At 34.4% G+C, this 20,571-nt stretch overlaps 1 protein-coding gene across 1 annotated transcript in view; it reads left to right on the top strand.

Moving 5' to 3' along the window:
- The window catches only part of DYNC2H1 (dynein cytoplasmic 2 heavy chain 1), a 141,875-nt gene that overhangs the window by 61,711 nt on the left and 59,593 nt on the right, over positions 1-20,571 (top strand). Inside the window, exons 68-77 of the mRNA XM_079331799.1 lie at positions 2,091-2,225; positions 2,941-3,084; positions 4,709-4,798; positions 6,485-6,550; positions 8,661-8,711; positions 10,730-10,807; positions 11,999-12,130; positions 13,463-13,535; positions 16,114-16,274; positions 18,183-18,308. Coding sequence (XP_079187925.1) covers positions 2,091-2,225; positions 2,941-3,084; positions 4,709-4,798; positions 6,485-6,550; positions 8,661-8,711; positions 10,730-10,807; positions 11,999-12,130; positions 13,463-13,535; positions 16,114-16,274; positions 18,183-18,308 — 1,056 coding nt within the window. The remainder of the gene's footprint in view (positions 1-2,090; positions 2,226-2,940; positions 3,085-4,708; positions 4,799-6,484; positions 6,551-8,660; positions 8,712-10,729; positions 10,808-11,998; positions 12,131-13,462; positions 13,536-16,113; positions 16,275-18,182; positions 18,309-20,571) is intronic.

The raw sequence follows: 20,571 nt of genomic DNA on the forward strand, positions 1-20,571 counted from the left end.
CATCTCTATTAAAAAAAGGTAGCTTCCAAGGAAGGACTGTTTTATTTTTTGTTTGTGTCTTGCTGTGGATTTCACATAAATTGTACTTCATGCTTGTAAGAATGGATCCTTGAATCCTGTCTTTCTGAAAGTTCAGAGATGCAGGAAGATTGACCTGGTGCCCTACACCCCTCAGTCTGAGCTAAGTGAGATGGATTAGCAGAAAATAATAGTTTTTGCAGATTAGACTGGCCATTTATTACACTACCCCATAAGATAGCTGACAGGGACTTATTACAAGGACATGCAGGGGCAGGACAAGGGAGGAATGGCTTTTTTTAAACTGCATGAGGGTAGGTTTAGATTAGATATTAGATCTTTAGATTAGATATTAGATATTAAGGAAATTCTCTGCTGGGAGGGTGGTAAGGCACCAGTTCCTCTGGGAATCTCTGGGAACAGGTTCTCCAGAGAACTTCCAGATGCCTTATCCCTGGAAGTGTTCAAGGCCACTTTGGATGGAGCTTTGAGCAGCCTCATGCAGTGAGTGGCATCCCACCCATGGAGGGGTTGGAATTAGATGGTCCCTTCCACTCCAAACCATTTTATGATTATGTTCTATGATTCTATGATCGATAGCTCAGTTTTAAATTTTGCACATATTATTTGATGTGTTTTGAATTTCCAAATTTGCTGTCCCTATTTAACTCCCTATTAAGATCAGCCCTTTTCTAAAACTTTAATGGGGTAGATTTCTCTTACAGGAAGAGGAAAACTTGCTCTCTAATAAAATTCCATATCCAGATTTGACCATTTTATTATCTTTTATCTACCAGAAGCTGAAGGTTTAGAGATGCAACAAAACAAATTTCAGTTTAGAACATTATTTTTGTGGGATCTTGGAAGTCAAAAAGCTTTTTCATTTGTCCAATCTGAATTATCAAGTACAAAATTTAAAGAACTTGATGCCTAAAATATCTACAACAAAAAATGTCTGAGTAGTAACAGCAAGGTTGATTTCAATTTTGGGATTCTTGTTACTAAGTTGTCCTGAAATCAGGATACTCTTTGACCCTGAAGAAAGAAACCTAAGGCTCAGTGAAAACTGGAAGGTGCTATGTGGACTTTGTCAACAAAGGTCTAGCTAAATTTGAATTTGAATTAATCTTAAAGCAACATTACCATTCTATCTGAAGTACTTTACAGATTGCCCTCTAAAAGCCTTGGAGTAAAGCCATAGGTGCTGTCCCATAGCTCTTGGTATTATTCTTCATGGATGAATTGCACTATTTGAAAAAGCAGGTGATCTTATCCTAAATTTATTTTGGGTAGAGAAGTAAGTGCATTCTACCACTTTAACTGGTGAATCTCTGCCTCCATATGTTCTAAAATGCTGTCCTACAGGTGGTTGCTCAAAACTGATTTGACTGACAGGCAGCCAGTTTTCTGTCTCACTAAAATAAATATATTGATGTGTATTTACTGAAGGTTAGTAAAAAACCTTAGATACAAGTGAACTATTCAAGTGTTTCCCATATCTTAGAAATTAAATTAGTTGCTTAATTGCTTAATTTAATGCAGAGAACTCAGGAAAAATGTGAGGCAATCTCAAGGATTTTGAAGTGATCTTTGATTATGAAACTTAAATTTCTGTAATGTGAATATTCATCTCAGTTAGAAATGAGAACTATATTGTATAGGAGATACTGGAATGCTTTTGAATGAAAATTGATTTATGAACGAGTACAGAAAGTTGTTACAAGTAGCCAACTTCAGGTTAAATGGGAAGTTAAACACAAGAAAGAAATACCCTAATTTGTATTTACCAGGGGGATTGTAGTGCATGACTCTGATCATGGAAATAATTCTCAAAAGCCTGCTGATAACCTGTTTTTTGAATCTGGCAGTCTTGATATTTGGAGTGTGTTCTTCAGCTGTATTTTCCATACTTCTTTTAAAAACATCTTAGGTTTTGGAGTAGCCACTAGTTTTCTAGAACTCTTGAGATGCATTCAATGATTCAGAAATATCACAAAGATAGGCAGCTTTCAGAATGGTTACTTTTCAGGATTTTTTAAAAAATGTAACACAGATGACTTTCTTTTTTCCAGACACTTGCCACATCACAGGGCAATATATTAGAAAATAAGGATCTGATTGAATCTTTGAATCAAACTAAAGCAAGCAGTGCACTCATCCAAGAATCACTGGCCGAATCTTTCAGACTTCAGAGTTTCCTTGACAAGGTAGAAGGATGTTTTAAAGTACTGTTTTTCTCCTGCTAAAAATATTCATCTTTTATCTAGAGAAGATACATACATCCATGGGGTTCTAAGATGAGTAATATATTAAATTATTTCTTTTTTGAGTAAATTATATTTGGGATATTCAAGTACATGCAGTGTTTTCAGTAATTAAAATGCTTTGGTTTGTAACTGAATAGTTACACAATTTAAAGTCTACCAGTTTGAATTAAAGGAATTTATTTTTGCAATCCACTATTGCAAACATTATATGGATGTTTTTGCTTAATATGCCCCTTGCTATTGGAAAAGTTTAGATCATTGGTGATGCTATTCATCTGACATCCTTTTTTTGTGACAGATTGCAGAGTTTTCTTCTGTGTTCTATTTGTTTTCTTTAAAAATTCCCATTGAATTTTTGGGATGTGTTCTGTGGTAGGAAATGACCTTAGTGCCTGAGGGATTAATTTCCAACATGTTCTTCATAATTTAAAGGACTTGGTGCTGAAAAGTTTTTTTCCAATTTTGAAATCTCAATACAGTGTTGAAGTCTGGAGGCTGATTCCTCAATTTGAAGTCTTGGAAAGGATTTGATTTTCTAAAGCAGTGAGAGTTGTAGGAATGTTTTCTCAGTGGGATGAGTAAATGTTGATGCAATAATCAGTAGGTGGCAGTAATGCACCTGGGTTTTTTATGTGTTTGTTGTTTTTCTCCACAGGAAAGGGATGCCTATCTCCCTTTGGCTGAGAGTGCTAGCAAAATGTACTTCATTATCTCTGACTTGTCCAAAATTAATAACATGTACCGCTTCAGTTTGGCGGCGTTCCTGCGGCTTTTCCAAAGGGCTCTGCAAAGCCAGCAGGTATTTGCTTTTCTCCTGAAGCTGCTAATGCTGCAGAAGAATCCATCTGCTTTGATCTTTAGAATTTATTATTCACTCTGGACATTTTTTAAAAAAAGCTTTGAATAACTGATGATGAAGTGTATAATAAGTAGCGATGCTGACCTGTTGTGCTTTAAATGTTCAGAATAAAGGCACGTGGACTTCTAAAGTACCTTATGTTGTATATAAATCACAAAATTTCTCTACCATCTGAAAGCAAAGTAGCTCTTTGTGATTCCAGGCTTGTTCTTTGTCCATGGTGAATTAGGAAAACAAAGGCTGGTCATAACTTTACTAGGCTTTACTTAAATAAATTAATGTTCTAAAAGCAAATTTTATTAACAAGAGGTAGAATAAGAAAATACCTATATTTCCACAAGGTTCATTTACCTGAAGGAAAGTAATAACTTTGTCTACAGTTTGTAATCATGCCTGCAGCCTGTCCTGTTTAAAATGTAATTTTTATTTTTCGATATTTTTAGGTCAGCATATTCTTATTGAAGCAAAGAATGTGTTTATCCTGTGTCACCTCACTCTTTAGATTTAAATACCCGCACTGAGTAATAGTGCATTTTTTATTTATTAAGCATCACCAAAATTCTTTGTATTTCTCTTTGTTTCTACTTTGAAAGTCATTCACCAGCCTTTCATCGTGTTTCCTTTGGATTCTCCTTTATTCTGGCATCTGTGATTACAACTCTGCTTCAGCTCCAGTCATTACTAGGAGCACATTTCTGACTGTGAACTGGCCCTCTTTGAAGTTCCTATTACTTCTTTTTCACCATGCGATGTTTTAACTTCTTACTTAACTTCTGTTCTTACTCTCACACTTCTTTATAATTTTTTTTGTTTCTGCCTATAATGTTACCTATGTAAAGCTCAGCTTCTGGTTTTGCCTTTGTTGCTTGCTTTCTTTGTTCCTTCTCCTCTATTGAATTCTTGCAAAGCGATGTATTAGACATAGGAAAGGTATTATGGAAATCAGTTGCCCAAATGCCCTTCTTAAACTCATCTCTTCAAATTCCAGCATGCTAGAAAGGAACTCACACTACCTTAGGGCACCCCCTGATCCCTTTCTTTTTAATGTTCTATCTCAATTTTTTTCATGTTAGAATTAGTCTTTCAATCAATGAGCTTTGAAGGACAGTGTACACTTACTATTTTCTACAGTGTTCATTTCAGTTGGGCCAAATTTGACCAGAAATTTAATAACTACATTTAAGATAAACATGCTTTTTTAGTAGTATTAAATATAGTAATTCAATGAATAAGCAATTTTTTAGATCAAGTGAAAAGATGAGATTTCAATGATACTGTTTTCAGGAGAAGAAAATGTACTCTCCTTCTCAATATATTTCTCCTTATACACAATGTTGTATCATGTTCATAGTCAAAATATTCAATGCCAAAATTTATTTCTTAATACTTCAGCATGAATTTCCCATTCAATCATTGATAGCTGCAATTGCATTTAATATTTTTTGGAACTAGTGTCGCATAGATTGTTGTCAGATTATTTGTGTCATTTTGCTGAAATTTGAAAAGTACATGAAAAGTCTTTTACTTTGACAGGAATTTTTGAAATCTGAAATTTCTTTTTTAGGATTCAGGTAATACTGAGGAGAGAATCAAGTTGCTTATTGGCTCATTGAAACATACAGTGTATGAATATGTTTGTCGTTGTTTGTTTAAGGTAAGATTGTATTTTTTTTTCTGGCTTTTATACAGTGCACTGGTTTGAAAGTATTCTTTCAGCAGCTGATGCTTGATCTACTTCAAATAAGCAGTATTGTGTAACACATGCAAAACATTGCATTAGGAATAATTAACATGCTAAATGTGCACTTCAGATCAAGATATGACCAAATTAATATTGCTGATGCACATTTCTCCACAGAACTCTACCTTTCTGCCTCATTCTGGCTTCAAAATCACTCCTGGGCTCTTGTTTCTTGGATTCCTTAATATAAGGTTTTGTGTGATTATTTGTGAGTTTTTTGTATTTTGGTTTGGCATCTTTTAAAAGTAAACAGAAGTGTGTTTGTTGTGATTTTTGGACTTGGTTATCTTAAAATTCTCTTCCAAGCAAGATGATTATATGTTTCTAAAATTCCTACATTGTGATATTCTCCTTTTTTTTTTTTATGCCCTGTCCCAAATGTCTACCTGCTACCTTGTTTGTTTCTGTTGGCTCCTTGTTCTTCCTCCAAAAACGTTCTTACTGTATTTCTTTATTTCAATCAGGTGTCTTTTCACTTCTTGCTTTCTGACTGAAAACCTAAGGAAGCTATGCCTTTCATTTCCAGTTTTAATTTTTATTTTCACATGAAACTTTTATAAAGTGTTTGTCTCACAGTACCAGCTGAAGAAGGCATAGTAGATCAGGGTGTATGGTTTGAGCAGTACAAATCATGCAAGTCTGTAGTTTGATCTGTGAGAATGGATAGATCTTGAAAATTTTGCACCGGCTCCTACCCCTATCCCCCAATCTAGCAATGCTGTACTGGGGATACAGGGGTAGCCATTCTTTCTAAGGAGTTTTGTTTATCAAAGTCCAAGTGGATTCTCATGAAATAGTCTCATAATAATTAGTGTTTGTCTTTGAAATCATGAGTATATGAAGCTTTCCACTCAGTCATTACATCTTGTGAATATGAAAGACAGCAATTTTTTTTATGTAAGAGAAGAGTAGAGAGTTCAAATGCAAGGCAGAGAAGATATTTCTAGTGCGAAAGATTTTAAGTGTGACCAGACTGGAATTTAGAAAATACTGAAAGTGTGTTAACTGTGCAGCTTCAAACTAATGGTCCATCCAGTTCACTGTTGTGTTCTAATAATGGAGAAAACAAATAAACTCTTCACACAATCAGCAATTCACTGCTAATTCTTCCTTTTATCCATGAAGATTTTTAAAGACTGCTGTGACACTGAGACTTTACTAGTGTCTTCAGAAATAGTATAGCTGATACAAGTTCATACCCTTTTAAGTATGTTAGAATCAAGAAGAATGATTTTGTCTGTCCAGGGAGCATCCTAATATGCAGTTGTGATATGGATTTGCTTGCAGACCTTGTCTGAGAAGATGAAAAAGTTTAATGTTGTGGTTAGTTCTCAGTGTCATATGATGTCCATGTTTATCAATAAAATGAGACCTTCAGTGCCTTGCAAAACTTGGTGCTCTTTGCCCTCCACTCCACAGCCCACTTTGAGTTAGTTTTTGTCTCTAACTTGTGAAGCTATGTAGCAATTTTGCATTAGGGTGTATGTCACTTCACTGTGAAAGTGGAGGATTCTTAAAAAGAAATATTACTTATACAAAAGAACCAGAAATATGACTTTTCCTGAGTGTATAAATACATTTGTACTGCTTTTATTTCAGGCTGATCAGCTAATGTTTGCTCTACATTTTGTACGAGGAATGCACCCTGAGCTTTTTCAAGAAAATGTAAGTGGTAAAGAAGAAAATCCCCAAGTATTTTACTCAAACTTAATATGAAGAGTAAATAAGTAGATAAAAAGTTTTTGTCAGTAAGTGTAGGGCTTAGTTGTAGTTGTCTGTAATATAGTCAGATGAATCCTATAAAGCCTGCCTGCAGTGAAACAATATGCATAATTGACTTAATACAATTGCTTTAACGTGGCTGATTATCCTGAGTCAAGGCACATTTAATTATCTAAAGTACCTCCATGGAATGGAGAGACAAAACTATGGCTTTTTGTATTAGAATCTGGAGACAAGAAGGGAAATCAAATTATAGTAGATGTCAGTTCAATAGAGGAGAGTCCATTATTGAGGTAAAGGTAAAAATCAGATAATATATTTGAAGGAAGTAATGGAGCTTGATCTTATGAAAGACATGAGCTTAAGGAGCAAGGTTCAAAAAAGTTGGTTGGAAGCTTCCAATGGAGGAGTGGTTTCATTGGAGACATATGGATTGACAAAGTGAAATCTCAGTCTTCCAGCAATTATCTGGCCTTGTAAAAATAACTTTTTGTTAGCAGAAGTATATCCTGGCTGCTCTTCATTATCCAAAGTACCCTATTTCAGATTTTTTATTTTATTTGAGCTTCTGAAAATACCTTGTTTTAACTTTCTTGAGTTTCTAAGTCATGAAGGCAGTAATGTGCAAACAGTTTATTGACAATTATATCCTGGCTTCTTAAGTGTTTGTAAAGTGCAGCCCTATGTGTTGGTTTCTGTTGTTTAGCATGCATCTCCATCAGCTATTACAGCTCTTAACTTAATCTAGATTATGTATAATACATATTTCTACAGTATCTGAATATTCAAGACAGAACAGGCAAATAATACCAATATTTTTTTTTTTATTTCTCTGAAAGGTAGAAGTTATTTTAATTACATTGTTAAGAGAAGGGTGCTTGTGCAAAATACTTAATGAAGAAAATTAAGCTGGTTATTCTTTCAAAACTATTTATTCTAAAGCTTTTAATGTGATGAGACTACAAGTTACTTAATATTCTGCTTGAGAATCTTGTATTCTAAGTCCCTGTCCCAAAAGAATTGAACTTTCTGCACTTAAATATTTTTTGCTTAGTGATATAAAATTTACAGTATAACTTCAGCAATATACTATTGTAGCTGCCAGGGCTTGGGAGAATGCCTTGGTTCTTAGTAGGGACATTTTCTTTCTGAATCAATAAGTATAGATTTTTCTGAGGTACTTTTATATTCTCTATATATTGTACTTCTTATTTTCATCATAGCAATATTGCACAAACCAAAAAACACTCTATACATTTTTGTGTGCACAAGTATTTTCTTTGTAATTGGGAAATGAGTCTCAATTTTTAATTGAAAGAGGGAGTTGTTTCAAGACTCAGTGAGACTGATGGGTGCAAGAAACCATGCTGGGTTTGTATCAGTAGTATTAGTCTTAGTCAGTTGGCTTTTAAATTTCTAATGTTACTATTGTCTTTAATTAAAAAAATCTTTATCATACAATATAGATATTAATTATGCAAAATTTCAGTACTTATGAAGAATTTTTTTACTATTTCTTGCCACCTCCAAATACAGAATTATGTACTTTCTAGTGGTTTCAAATACTGTTAAATACTGTTGTAAAACTATTTAAAATTGTCTTACTGGATATATATATGAAGTTTAAAACTGGATATATATATGAAGTTTAAAAGTTTTCATCATACATAAATTCAATGATACAGTTACCTGTTCTGTGTGAACTGCTGATGTCCTACCAGGCAGGATGTGTGTCCTTGCCAGCCACATTTGTTGCTTCCTGATTATCTGTAGATGGGCAGTCTGGGTAGGAACTGTGGGTGCTGAGAAAGTATAGAACTTCCCCTTTGCTTCTTTTTTTCTTATAGAGCATTGCATCCATTTAGCTGGGATTCTGCAAATGGAATTGCATTCTGTTACCATCACACAACATTTAAAAAATGTCTTGTAACTCTTTCAGAATCTAGGATTTAATTTGTTTATCTTCCTGCTCTGCCTACATGCTACTACATATTAATCTTTGTTCTTAAATGTGTTTTGTGACTTATCTGAGTTGTTAATTTATTCCCCCCAGGAATGGGAGACTTTTACAGGTGTGATCATTGGAGACACCATCAGAAAATCAGTAAGCTACATTTATTTTTGTATTTTGAAAAAAAGGAACATTTACTTTAATGCTGAAAAGTTAAAGGTGTATTCTTACTATGTTGTTTAATTAATTGTCTTCATACATTAAAGAAAATAGTAACTCTTCACATAGTAATATAAATATATAAATTTATGTAAAAATTTTTGAACATGGCAAGCAGTTTTCTAATTTGCATAACTTTTTGACTTTGTTGCTTATTTTCTTTTATTTTTCTGTTACCAGGATGACAATTTGAAATTGCATGTTTGAGGAGGTTTTCTGCCCTCCTCTGTAACTAAAATCAGTGTTTCTGAATCCCTCCTTCTCCCAGAATCATGTGTGAATTGTACTTTTTGTATGGATTAATTAAATTATCCACACACTTTGCTAGCTTTGAGTTGCTTTTTTCCCTCAGTATCAAGGGTTCTACATCTGGTGATGTGTTCATATGTTTTCCTAGGTAACTGAGCAAGCTTGTGAACCTTTCTTTGTATGCCTGACCAAGCATGCTGTAGTTTACTAAATGTATTTCTGTTCTATTGAATCTATATAATATTAACATAATATTCCTGTAGGAAAGGGTAGAGAAAATAGCTAAGATTTCCATAATCTTGCCCATTATAGCCCTTCTTTGAGCCAAATATTTTGCAAAGGTTTTGAAGGTCTTTAGGAAGCATGAGCAGGAATCATGAACTCAGACTTTGCCTTGTGTTTTGCTTTTCTGCTCTTTTTCAGGCTCAGCTGCATTTTTCATCATTCATGATTGCTTTTAACCTATAACCTTGTTTAAATATCTATCAGGGTATCTTGTTCATTGAGTGGTACAAGACAATGACCTGTGCAAGTACCTTGATTTTAGAATATTCGTAAGAGGTGCTGTGTTCCCATGCATGTTGGTAGAAGTGGCAAGTCATTTAAAATATGTTTTCTCAGGCTGCTGATTGCAAAAATGATCCTTGAAATCCAGTTTCTTCAGCCATTAGATGGGCCAACTAATGGGCTTTGCATTTCAGTGTGATAACAGAAGCACCCCTTCATCTCTCTGGAGTCACTGTAATTCAATTAAATGTCTGTGAAGTGAGTGGTTGTCAAGTATGTCTTGCTGTAGGCCATTTTCAAGGAATGTGGGATCTGATTGTATAATGGAATTTAATACCAGTCTTACCTCTACCCCACCTAACACACAAACCATAGATTTTGGGAAGATTGTGCCTGTGTGTCCTTCAGCCTAAATGCAGTATACTGTAGGCCCATGTCAAATTTATTCCTGCAATTGCTTCCAAATTTCCTAGTTTGGTTTTTTCTCAGACTTTGTAGCTCATGGCTAAGATCCCTGTTACAGTAAAGCTTCTGTTTTTCTCAGCTGAACATTTAAGATTACTCTTGAAGCTGCTTAGTCCTTGAGACATCCAAATACATTTCCATGCAGAGACTCATCAGACTGGTTATTGTGTACTATAAGATCTTTTAATAACAGATGATAAAGTGTGTACAGAAATTCCACTGGAGCTTATGCAGTGTTGTTCATCCTTAGAATTTCCTCCTTGCCAATCATCTAAAGAGCAGAAAACAAGAACTGTGGCCAAATTACAAGTGCAGAGATGTTCAGAAGTGGTGTTTTGCCCTTTGTGTGAAGAACCGTCTTCATGATTGCAAATCATGATGTGCAATGGAATTGTTTTTTGAAATCAGTTTCTCTATGCAAATAGTCAGTCATTTGTGTCACTTGTTTTTAGTACAAAATCACTTAGAATTGAGTGTGTCATGAGGATTGTCTAAATGGTAAAGTATTTTCAGGCTCAAGTATCTAAACAAGTGTTATTGCGAACAGTATGTCTCATATTTAAATATTCTGTAGCTTTTTTGTTTTGCCATTTATGAACTTAGACCACAGAAAGATTGCTGTTGTGACTGTTTTTATTAAAAAACCATGGGTTTCACAATGTTATTATTTAACATTGTGTTTCATAAAGATTTGTGTAACTTACATGTGTGGTGTAACTTGCTTCCATAAGGATTCACAAAGAAGTGCTCGTGACCAGATTCCCTCTTGGATAGAGCAGGACCGAGTCTGGGCTGTAGCATCTTTGAAGGTACACATCATGTGGTCTGTTGAATTTAAATTTAAAAAGCTTTGATTTTGGCAAATAGCAATTTGGACTTGAATTCTCGGATGTGTATTTGTCAGATCAAAAGACATAGTTGTTTTAAGCTGTTTATTCTATCTTCCAGAAACCAGGCTGAATATATGGTCACTTAAAAAGACCAAGGGTGGTTTGTTTTTTTTTTAAATCTCATTTTTCTGAGCCTTTTCCATGAGCATTTCTGCCACATCTAATGGTGAATTTCAATACGTATGAATGAACCTGTCATCTTACTGCGTTTAGAAAACACTAAATAGTGTTTTAAATAGTAAATCTCTGCAAGTTTTACGACTTTTATAGATAGGAAAAGAAAAATTGCAAACCGTATTTAGCTGTACATTTCACTTATGTAATGATTTTGACAAATCACTTCATATTGTATTAGAAGCCATAAACTGTTAATTCAGAAGTTAATATTCTCCTCATCAGATTTCTCTGTACATCTTTATTTTCTGTTTCAGACTTTGTGATTGCTCAGATTGAGCAAAAATAAAAACTTTTGCATTGGTTCCTTTTACCACAGTCAATGTTGAAGTCCACTGATCCTGAAGGGAACTAAAGGAAAATGCTAGTCCTGAAATGCTGACTTACCGTTTTCTGCATGTAGCTCAGCAACAAGAAAAAAATCCTTGGCTTGTCTTTTGCAAGGACTTTTTTTGCTAAACCTAAAGTTCATTATTTAATTTTTCTTCAACCAAGAATGAATCAGAATCATAAGTAATGAGAGTAATGGTGTGGCAAGCATAATAGAGTGTTAAACAAACAAACAAACAAACAAACAAACAAACAGAAATTGAGTAACTGAGTGAATCAGTAGCATGCACTGATAACAAACCATTGCTGATAGCACATAGCAGATAGTCATTAGAGGAAAGAACTTAAAGCCAAAAGTTTTAAATCAAAGAACCTTAAGGTTTAAAACTAAAATTATAATGCAAGTATAGATTTTATCTTTCCAGGGAATAGGTAAACAAGTGGGTTGATTTTAAAATGTGCTCTTTTCTTCTCTAACTCCAAGGATAAAATTGAATTTTGTGATTTACATCTTAGTGGTCTTAGAGATATTTGGAAAAAATTAAAATATGCAATGTTCAAATGGCTGTTCTTCCTTACAGTTAAATCTACACTATTTGTTTGTAGGTTTCTCTCCCAGATCTCTATCAGACACTTTGCTTTGAAGATGAAAGTCTGTGGCGCACTTTTTCTCAGAGCTCTGTATGTGAACAAGACTTTCCATCTCCTGTTGTAAAAAGAATTTCCTTGTTTCAGCAGGTAGGTTTTCCATTCATAATGTTAATTATGAGTTCAGCAGTTGAATTATATGCAGTGACAGTATCTACACTGTTTTACTGTTTAGCTAGTTTTTTAGTCTAAGAATTATGTATTTTTTTACTATAGTGCCTATTATTTCTGTTATCTGAGTCTTTTTAGTATTAATATATTAGCTGCAACTGAGTCTATCTCTAAGATAACAAATTCTTTAGAAATATACACAGAATTAATTTTATGAATAGGTATTAAAATTCTTTCACAGTTGCTTTGTTACTGCTGGATGTGCCAGCTTGTTGAACATCTGCATCACTGAATGTGGAAACTCACACATCTGACACAAAATGCAGTACCAGCCTCTGCTTCTTCAGAATACAAATAATGAAAAATGGTTTCTAAAAAGCTGGTGATAAAGAAGAATATGGGAAGAATATGGGACCGGCAAGTTCCTTTCTCAAGCTGAGGGTCCTTTTCCACTGGAAGAGAAAAATATAATCACTTTAGTGTTTGTGGAAAAAAATACATTGTAACTTACTTTCAAATGATGCTGTGATTTTTCTTTTGAAGTTAGTTTGCATGAGAGTATCCAGGGAAAGGTTGGGGTATTAGACAAGATAATTTCATGTTGGTTGCCTCTTAGCTACTGTCTATTTGGAGATTTTTGTGGAGGAGTAAAATTTCTGAAATAGCATACATGGAATTTAGGAACAAACCATTTTGGAAAAGAATTTGTCTGATTCATATTTGATTCAATGAAATGCTGAAGAGCACTTTTTATGTGTGCAGTGTGTTGTCTGAAAATGCCTGCACTTACAGGAAAGTCAATCTGGAATGATGATTGCATCTTGTTTCTTATACAGAAAGTGTTAAGAATGTTTCTGTTTATGAAATATATTGAAACTACATTGTTAGATTGTTGTGCCAGTCATAAATTAGTTTGGACTGAAACAAAAAATATTAATGTTCCAAGTAGGACACTGCTGCCTGTATATGTGCACAGAATTTAGATACTGGTAAAAAGCTAAGTGTGCTTTCTGTCATTCTAGCTACCCACATAGCTACTTTTCTTCTAAAACATTGTAGAGAAGTTTGTAGCTAACAAGTAGACATTAAGTCTAGATCTGTCTTCTGATTCTATTGATAGAACAAGCTACTTACATAACGAACAATTGCAGTTGATTATCTTGGAAAGGAATGATTAGATAGCTCTATATACTCAGCAAAAATAACTTTATTCTGAAGATAAATTTAAATAGTTCATCCTTCTTAGAAGAGTCTTGCATTTTAAATTGTCATTATATACTTTTATCTCCCCTGAATATATTTTATTTTAAGGTACTTGTGGTCCAGGCTGTCAGACCAGACAGACTACAGAGTGCCATGGCTCTTTTTGCATGTAAAACCCTAGGTAAGTTAATTTTTCACTGGGGTATTTCTGCACAATAATTAAATAGGTTTTTTGTTCTTTGTTTCTCTTATTTTATAGTTCTTATAGAATCTCTAAGTTTTAGCATATGAAAATATGCTCTTAATGGGCTTGCTGATTTTGTTTTTGTAAAATATTCTTAAAAGTGCTTTTAAATTGGTTTGGTTTATTCTGCATAGTGATTGAAAATATAATAAAAAGGTCTTTCAATTTTTTAAATTAATTCTTGAACACTGGAGTGTTAAAGAAATGAAGAAATTAAGATAACTGGTTTTCTCACTCTCCTTAAGACTCAGATTTTCCATAAATATTATTTTATGTCGTTTACCATTTAAAGACGGTCAAGTTTGAGTTTTTATAAATTGAGTCTCAAAAGATTATTTAATTAATCAGTTATTTTTGTCTAACTCTTGGTCTGTAATACCTTTTTCTGTTTGTTTAAAAGTACACGATTTAGAGTGGGTCAATGCTATGGTTGTCTATTTCTTCTAGTCAGTCAGTTTCCTCTCTCAAGTCTATTATACTCAAAGTTTGATACCTATGTGCCAAATAATTTTAATATTGCAGTACAGCACACAAAAATCTTCCTTCCATTTTTAGCAGTTTTGGGTATCTCATTGGGTGGACACTGTAAGTTTTAAGAGTCACTTTATCTTACTCCCTTATGCTCTCTGTGGACATTATTTGTTGCTCGAAATTGGCTCCATGTCTGCCCCTCAGACAGCATTAAGGTATATCTTCTCTGGCAAACATTGTTAGGAGATAGAAAGGGAACCTTGGTCATGGTGACATGGCCCATGCTGGCAATGTCCCTGTCTGTTGGGCTCAAATGACAAGGGTGATCTGCAGTGTGTGTGGCTCAAAAACCACAGAGACCTGAATGCAGAGTAAATTTATTTGCTTGCTTACTGTCTTCCAAATATTAATGTATTACATACATAACTTGTGTTGGGATCAGTTCCTTGGAGGAGCACTGCACAAAGGGAATGTTTTTGGTGAATTGAGCTCCAGCCTCACCAGGGAAGGCAGAATACCATTGACTCCATTTGGGTTTTCAAAACCAGTAAATCATCCACAAATCATGAACAGATTTTCCATGCACATCTGAGATCGGCAAAATCCTGACTAGCACTTTTTAACTAATAAAAGATGTTACACTTGTATAAATAGTTTTTCATTATTTTTCACCATGTCTTTTTTAGTGTCCTTGTCCTGAAACAACTTAAACAGTTTCACATAGTTCTAAAGGAAGACATTAAGTTTCCAATCTCATTTGCTGTGAGAGAAATTAATTCCAAAAGAGCTGTCATATCCTACAAGAAAGCACAGTTCTGTTTTAGCCAGACTTTTATTTTCTTTTCTCACCTTTTACCTATATTTTGAAATTTATGGATGAAGATGGAGCAAAATAATTTCTTTTTGGAGATAACATTCATAAGATTTTTTTATGAATATTTTTTATCACCTGAAGCATGCTTATTTCTTTATTTTATATGCTATACAGAAATGCATCATGTTAACATAAGCCTTTCAGCACTTAAGGGGGCCCACAAGAAAACTGGAGGTGGACTTTTTACAAGAGCATGTAGTAACAGGACAAGGGAGAGCAACTTCAAACAGAAAGAGAGTAGATTTAGATTAGATATTGGGATGAAATTCTTCCCTGTGAGGGTAGTGAGGCCCTGGAACAGATTGCCCAGAGAAATTGTGGGTGCCCCATTCCTGGAAGTGTTCAAGGCCAGGCTAGACAGGGCTCTGAGCAATTTGGTCTAGTGGAAAGTGCCCCTGCCCATGGCAGGGTGTTGGAACAAGATGATCCTTGAGGTCCCAATACAAATCATTCCATGATTCTGTAGTGCACATTATACAGCATTGTTTGCTCTACGTGCAGCTACAATGGCTCAAGTCTGAAAACAGGCTGTGTCCTCAAGGAAGTGTGTATTGCATCTTTTAGTAGTTGTGGCATAGATGTCACTGATATGTTGTGATTTCCTATTGCACCCAATGCTTCACTGGTTAAATTCTGGTGTAAAGAGGCATGAAAATATGTGATTAACACTATTTAAAATTTATGGTACACTTACACATGTGTTTTTGGTCTCATGTATAAATAACTTGCCTATACTAGGTCAACATTCTAGACATTTAAGTTGTGTATTAAAACAAATAATAGAAGTAAGTAATCATAGTACCAAGAACCGTGTAAGTCAAATAATTGACTCTCAGGGCAGTAAGGAGAGAAGTTCTGCATGTGCACATACACACTGCAATTAGTTTTAGCAAATAGCATAGCTTCTCATTCCACTTCTCTCTTTTTCTATGTTTTCCTCAAGACTACTCTAAATAGTTTGTCAAGCTGGAAGTCCAGAAATACTTTTCTTCTCAGTATGGTATGCCTTATACCTACATGCATCTTGTAAGGATTTGTTCTTTTAAAACCAGTTTTATGATGTTGTCTGAACAGAACTCTTGACAGTCAGATGTACTCTAAAGTAGATAATGAAGCACTCCATCATATGTAGTCACTTTACTTTCATAATAATTCTGATTACAATTATAGGAATGAAAGAATTATCTCCATCTCCTCTGAATATGAAACGCCTATACAAAGAGACACTGGAAATTGAGCCCATCTTGATAATAATTTCTCCTGGTGCTGATCCTTCTCAAGAATTACAGGAACTTGCCAGTGTTGAAAGAAATACTGAATGCTACCATCAGGTCAGTATTATCTAAGTGTAGTGATTAAAAACCACAATATGTAAAATTTTGCTGTAGTAATATCTGTTTTGCTTCATTTTCCAAGGAAGTAAGTAAGTAAAATCATAGTTTTGTGTCTGTGGCGTTTTGCTGTTTCCACTTGTCTTGACACTAACTTCTCATTCCATTGGCAAAATGGGTTGGAGGAGAAACACACAATTAGTTGTGCTCACAGAAGCAGAATCCAAACAAGAGACATTCTTCCAGTTTGGAGAAGGAAAAAATGAGAAGATGGATGGAAAATAACAAAGGAGGCTGAGAATTGTTATACATGCTGCAGTGCTTTGAATGATCTTTTTTTGGTGTGGAGTAACTGAAACAAACAGAACCCACTAAAAACTAGACTTCATAATTTCCTCTGCTTATAGGATTTGCACATTTCTTTCTTCAACAGAAAACATACATTTGGTGTTCAGTGTTTGTGAATACCTTAGGTATTTTGTGAAATTCTGTAAAATATTTTGAGAAATTTTACATCCTTGAAGGTTCCCAAGAATGCACTGCTAAAGCCCTTAGCTCTTGATTTGGTCTTTCATAAGTGGCCCTGCTGTGATCAGGAGGTTGGACTAGATACCTTCCACAATCCTTTCCAATTCATATTATTGTATGAATCCAGTGATTTCCTAATATTCCCAGTACACAATACCAATATGCTTTATAACTTTCTGTAAAATATTATTTCTTTCTGTCATTTGACATTTTTGGGAGGGTAGTTGTTATCTAGCTGATCACTGGTTAGCATAGAAATGGAAAATGTCAAGTTTAATGTTTTAAATAGTCCTTGAAATTGTTCCTTTCCTGGAACATAAACTGATATATTTTTCCCATCAAACTGTAAATATTTAGATCCTACTGCCATTCTTATCTCGCTGTGAATATTGCAGAACACATACTTCTTACTCTGCCACATGGGTTTTCATGTTTATCTCTAAATATCTTTACATGCAGGACTTTCAAAATGCAGCATAGATCACAGTTAAGGATCAGGACTTAAAATAATCTGAAAGTTGTTACAGTAATGAGAATATATTTTTGGTTTTTTTCCTTCACTTTCTCATGTAATTTGAACAGAACATAAAAGATGGAGTTTTCTTCTCTGTTGATTTATTTCTCACATGGGATAAAGAACAGAGTGCTAAATTTGTGCTGTATGCTACTATATTGCTGGTGACTTTCAGTTGTCTTCTTTTGGCTATTTTAATTATTTTGAGATACTATGTTCAATTTTACTTGGTCAGAGAATCATAATGCCAAAACAAGACTTTTCACATTGGCTAAGACCTCTTTATTTCCAACTTGTTTAGTTTAGGGTTTTTTGTTATGTGCATCTTCCAATTAGCTTGTAAGGTAGAACTAATATGGTACTATAAAAAGTGAAGAAAGGAGTATGTGTTAAACTATTCATATATCCAGCTGAAAAGAGAGCAGCTTTAGTTTTTCACTCATCTTAATATAAAATTGAGTATTTCTCTTCAAAGGAAGTGCTCCTAACTTCCAGTCAAAAGAAACTTAATTCTCATTTATCTCATTTATCTCTTATTTTTGCAGTTCTGCAGTAATGCAGTTTAATCATTGATATTTAAATTACTTTTTGACTTCCCAGGGAATACAATCACTGTCACCAAGTGATATATGTTTTTTTCTATTAAAAGACCAGGTAATGTTGTTTGTACAGAAACTGGTTAGATGAGTTGCAAAGAAAAACTTGCTTCTGTTATTCTTTTCTCTACTTTAGTAACCTATCACATTAGAGAAAATCCTGGTTATCTTTAGCACTCTTTTTTTAATGTATATATCCTTACTCAAAAACACTATTTTGTATTTAACTGTTAAATGAGGTATTTGATACAACTCTGTCTGTCATTTCAGATTGCCATGGGCCAGGGCCAAGCTGACCTGGCTATTCAAACTTTAAGAGAATGTGCTCAGAATGGAGAATGGCTGTGTTTGAAGAACCTCCATCTCGTTACATCTTGGCTTCCTGTGTTGGAGAAGGTGAGAATAAATAGAGGAGATAATACAAGAAACCAGACAAAAGAAGCATTTCAGGCATTTCCATGGTGATGTTTAAAATTGCATTGTACTTTTGTGGTTTTCTCAGTCTCAGTCTTCAGATCTAAGCAGCTCCCTTCTTTGTGTGAGTGCTTTAATTTCTGTACAATGTAGAATACTTCTACCACAATGAGTGAGCAAATGCTCCAGTTAGTACTTCTGGTATTTTATGGGATACTGCCCATGTTTTTCCATGAAGTATGAGTTGATGTATGCTTGAATTTGATTTTTTTCCTCCTTTGTTCTAGGACTTTCTTTTTAGTAGTTCTTTTTCATTTGAAATGCAGAGTCAGGCTGAGTCACTAGGAGGTTTTTGCTAATTTGAAATTAAAATGTCTCATTTTATAGAAACACATACTTATGTTATATAAAATCACTAACTTGCTAACTAAAAATGACTTTATATGATACACTTTTCATGTACATCACATGAAATCCTCAAAACCAATGAAGTCTGAAGTAAATAATGGAATTTCTTCAACAGTTACTACAGTCTTTATTTTCCAGTTTTCAATGATTTTTGTAAAGCATTGTCCATGGGTGTAAGCTTGGAGTCTGCCATCTGTCTAGCAGTAACCCTGAGACATATACCTTCAGTATTCCTATAATCCATTCTGAAAAACTGAAAGGCAAAGCAAGATAACACGGATGTGTGTCATGTAGTCTGAACAACATAGTAAACACTAATGAAATGTTTGTAAGCTCCTTGCTGAATACAAAATTTCAGATCTTGTAAGTATTAAAATATGGATGTGTGTTAGAAGGGTCTTATTCTTTCCACATAAACATAATACTGAATGTGTTAAACTTCTTGCTGAGCTTAATATAGCCTAAGATTTGCTGATGTTTGACTCTGCACATCCCCTTGCCTGTTTTACATACCATTAGCAAGTGTGAGGCTATGTAATTCTTACATTTGAACATCCTCTTTAGAGACTGCTGCATATTCATAAGTCAGTTCCATCCAGGTACAGAAATTCATTTCTCACAGTCTTTGAATATGGACCCAAGTGTACCACATTGAGGTAGATTGAAAACTGGCTTAATTACTTTCAGCATCAAAAAATCCAGTTGGAGGCCAGTCATCAGTGTTGTGCTCTAGGCATTGATACTGTGGCCAACATTGTTTAACGTCCTAATTAATGAGGTGCATAGTGGTACAAAGTGCATCCTCAGCACACAGAGATGATAGAAAAGCTGAGGAAAATGATTGATATAACAGGGGGGAATCTTAGTATTTTGTGTGTTGGCTGATGGGAAAGAGTAAAGGAGACTGAATCAGACCCTTTTCAGTGGTGTCCCATGACAGAACAAGAGGCCATTTCACAAACTGAAATACAGAAATTACTATTCAAATATATGATAAAACTTATTTTAATGTGAGGATGATCAAACACTGGATCAGGTTGCCCAGAGAAGCTGCAGAGTCTCCATCCTTGGAGATACTGAAAACCTGACTGGCTACAGGTCTGGACAATTTGTATCTGGCTCTGGTTTGAGCACAGAGTTGGACTAGGCAGTCTCTGGTGCTTCCTTCCAAGCTTCACAATTCCATTATAATATGTACTGGTTATAGTCGTTGTTTTGCTTAAATAATTGAACAAGTAATGTTTTTTCAGATTTTGTTCTCTACTAAAAACATTGGAAACAAAATGATAATAATTATACTCTAGAGATTATCAGAATGTATGAATTGAGAGAAAATCTTTTAAGAGGTTTCTGAGCTATGTCTATTCCAACACACCTACATGAAACTGTTGACTTTGCTCAGTTGAAACCCACACATTTGCCATCAAAGACACTAAAGTTGCCTGACAAGTGATTTCAGAACAGTGTGTTTCCATAGTGTGTTGATTCAATAATTATATATTTTTGTGAAGCCTTTATATTTGAAATAACTGCTGACAGTATTTTTCTTAGAACTCAATTTTCCAATCTTCAGTTTTCTGTAAACCATGATACATGAAGGGTTTATGCAACAAATACTTGAAGAAAAAGAAATTAATACAGCTATACTGGTGTTGAAAGTCATTGAAATCTGTTCTTCATACGCAGCCCACATTGCAAGCCTTCATTATTTTTGATGCAGCCTTCTGGTGTTATTGTACTTAAAAGAACTGCCCTATATTTTTATGTCCTGAATTTGGTATCTAAGAGAAAGGTGACACAGCAAGGATGAACTTCAAATTTGAGCACAGCAATGATA

The sequence above is a fragment of the Erithacus rubecula genome, assembly GCF_903797595.1.
Source record: "Erithacus rubecula genome assembly, chromosome: 1".
In the NCBI taxonomy this organism is placed as follows: domain Eukaryota; kingdom Metazoa; phylum Chordata; class Aves; order Passeriformes; family Muscicapidae; genus Erithacus; species Erithacus rubecula.